The sequence below is a fragment of the Phytophthora parasitica genome (genome assembly GCF_000247585.1).
Source record: "Phytophthora parasitica INRA-310 unplaced genomic scaffold supercont2.259, whole genome shotgun sequence".
Classification (NCBI taxonomy): domain Eukaryota; phylum Oomycota; class Peronosporomycetes; order Peronosporales; family Peronosporaceae; genus Phytophthora; species Phytophthora nicotianae.
Genome location: NW_008649245.1, coordinates 7,396 through 10,288, shown reverse-complemented (window position 1 = coordinate 10,288; position 2,893 = coordinate 7,396). Strand labels below are relative to the sequence as shown.

Here is a 2,893-nt window from a genome sequence, read left to right as displayed (position 1 = left end):
GCAAACCGACGTCGTAGGCGATGAACGGATCTTTTACGTGTTCGATGCATTTGACTCGCGCAGCAGTACCAGCAAGAACGCACATGTATACGAAGTCAACATGGATACTGGTGTGTGTACCCGCTGCACAGTTTCAGAGCAGTTGAGGATTCCGTGTCGGCATATTCAGGTAGATCCAAGTATAAGGATGCGGGCGTCGCTCAGTATGATGTGCGAAAATATTTCCACTCTGCGTACTTGGTACGGCATTTGCAGGATACCGTCGAATCACTGTCTATCCAGCTGCCCCTGGAAGCCGAATTTCTAGATTCGAATGACGTCAAGCCACCCGAGGAATCTGAAAGTGAGCAAAGAAAGAAAGAGAACATTGGGACATGAGCACATCTCGCACGTTGAAGGAACTCAAAAGTATTATTTTAGATTAAAATATTGACGAGGCGAATGTTTATTTTGTAACTATGCATGCGGAGTTGTCGTTGTGGTGGTTAACAACGTGTTTTCTGCGCATTGAAGAATAGTTGGATGGTAAGTTAGAAGATTGTCAAACATTGAGCTGTGGGCGTGAGCGGAATGTTCTATTTAGTCCAGCTTTTAGAGTAGCAAGCGGATTGCTTCAGGCTCTCAGCGAAGTTCAATTCCCCAAAGTTCTACGCTTGACTGTAGGCGCATTCAAGGCTAAGTAAGTACAGCTAGACAACTATAAACGTTAAAACATAGTAGTACGTATTGTCAATCTTGAAGAATACTGTACCTTGACCTCCAACGTAAGCTGGAAGAACACTAAGTAGTGGTCGAAAACCTGTAGCTTCTCTTCATGACACCAAGTAGTGATCGAAAACCTGTAGCTTCTCTTCATGACGTATAGAATAGGCGTCAGCAGGATCTGCGGACGCACTGCCTCAGGTTTCATGTACATATTCCAATATTGTGTCCTACGTGCATGTAGCTCTCGCAAAGACAACGATTGAATTAGCAAAAGCATCGGGGGCCGGCATGTGCGTCTGCACTTACCGGTGGATACTGAGGTCGGGAAGTGCGCACGTCTTCTGCCCACTGGGATCTACGTCTTCTCACCGCTCCTCTCCAACGAAACACTACTAATCGCGCCCTGAGCGACGAAAAATTAATGTGCAATGCAGATTCTGCATCAGTTGAAAATAATTCTATTTTCAGCCAATGGAATTACTTGTGATCCCTCGTGATACATTTGTTTCTACTTGTGGTACCCTGTCTTTAAATATCCACACAAAAACGTCTGTGTGCCACACAGAAAAGAAGGGGGATGGATCGGGCAGAGAGATAGAGGGAGAAGGCGTGTAACATACGGTACTCCAATCCATCCCGCGGCCCAGCCATTGGCTGATACGGTCAGTGACAGCCAGCCCCACCTTCCAGCTTCCTCACAAATCAATTTGCGGGGGCAAGAGCACATAATTCAATTATCAAGGCGCGGCGTACCACGGCCGCTGCAGGGCTGGCTCGGCGGCGCCACCACCACATACAACGGACACTACATGCAGCGACAACTCGACGGACACTGCGAGCGGCAACGCAAAGGACAGTGCGCATCATCAATGGCTACGACGTGTGGGCCCGTTGCTGCAAGGCTTGTGCGGGGCGAGTTGATGGGCTAGACCCTGTACCGCTCTAGCTGATGGCTGCGTGGCAATGGTAATGCAGTTGTATCAGGCAAGGTCACCAAGATCTAGGGTTCGACTATCTCTTAACTTAAATGGTCTTAGCTTTAAGCCACTATTGTGCTACTCATAATTGCTTAGTCTTCCTCAGCCTCCGCTTCAATGTAAGCACGCTCTACTTTGCGCCTTTTACGCTTGCGATATTTCTTTATCTCGTTAGATGGCAGGTTAGACGCAGGTCCCCATGTTGGCTCCCACGACGTCAGGAAACCACGCGCCCATTAACCCGTTGATCATCCAATATAGTGCGCATCTGGTATGTTGGAAGACCTCGAAGATCCACGCCGGAAGGCAGCACCCACTCTTGCTCACCGGCATCATCACCTTTTGTGGCCGCCTCAATGAGACGAGCCTTGGTGATGCGGGATTGCGGTACCGCATCAAGCAGCCGCTTGATTGGGTCACTGGGACTTGAGGTGTCATCTCGCTGGATGAGGGCCCAGTTCCTCAGATAGCGGGCGGCAGCCTCGTCTAGGCGACCCCACCCACGTTGACGGAGGTGCCCTTGGCACCATTCGAAAAAACGCGAAGAAAGCGTTGGGAGGAGCTTGGCCATCGTTAGCACTTCCCATTTCGAAGAGATAATCGAAAAATCCATTTAAACAAGCAGCAAAGCGACTGTTGCTTTCGGTTATTAATATTTTTAGAGCTGGGATTTATCCAAAAGTAGTCACAATGGAAATGGATGAAACGAAATGCAAACAAGAAGAATCAATGTATTGTAAATTTTTATAGTTCTGTTTGAGTTATATGTATCCTCAATCAGTGGTGAGTGCGTGGCCATTAGTCCGTTGCCGACCAGCTGGGACTCGTGCACTACTAGTACGCGTTCGACGTCGCTTCCTTGAGACCGAACGGTTGACGAGCGTCCGTTTACCGTCTAAGCCGGTGTAGTGCTTTACCTGTAGGGCCAATAGGACATGAATGCATACAGCAAACTTGAAATGGTACTTACACCCACAAGACATGGCCGTTACATCAACGTTCCATCCACCTTCAGGCTGACCTTCTGTCTCCATCCTCGCGTAGTTGGATCCCATCTGGGCTGAAACAGGTGCCACTTCGCGACTGCGGCCCAACTCAGGCAGATACACGCGGTGACAACCACGTGACAGCACACGAACAACGTCTGGGTTGGGGGAAACAAGCAAGAATTCGATGCTGTTCCGCGTTGAAGTCATGTCCACGAGAAGGTC

The 2,893-nt window shown here is 49.1% G+C and overlaps 2 protein-coding genes across 3 annotated transcripts; both read right to left on the bottom strand.

Annotated features, from left to right (window-relative positions):
- Positions 1-415: 415 nt before the first annotated feature.
- On the bottom strand, positions 416-1,201 carry PPTG_24828. Of its 2 annotated transcripts, XM_008918673.1 has the most exons (3): positions 1,012-1,201; positions 752-932; positions 416-657 (listed from the first exon to the last, which is right to left on the bottom strand). In XM_008918673.1, exons 2-3 carry the CDS (start codon positions 914-916, stop codon positions 622-624), a joined length of 201 nt encoding a protein of 66 aa, XP_008916921.1. In that variant the 5' UTR covers positions 917-932; positions 1,012-1,201; the 3' UTR covers positions 416-621. The 2 variants fall into 2 exon arrangements, with proteins under 2 accessions (XP_008916921.1, XP_008916920.1); XM_008918672.1 differs by having other exon boundaries at positions 752-1,201.
- A 698-nt stretch (positions 1,202-1,899) lies between these two features.
- On the bottom strand, positions 1,900-2,878 carry PPTG_19998 (hypothetical protein; the record flags this gene model as incomplete). The annotated part of the gene is made up of 2 exons (XM_008918671.1): positions 1,900-2,168; positions 2,653-2,878. The coding sequence occupies 2 exons, from the start codon at positions 2,876-2,878 to the stop codon at positions 1,900-1,902; spliced, it is 495 nt and encodes a 164-aa protein (XP_008916919.1).
- Positions 2,879-2,893: the final 15 nt, after the last annotated feature.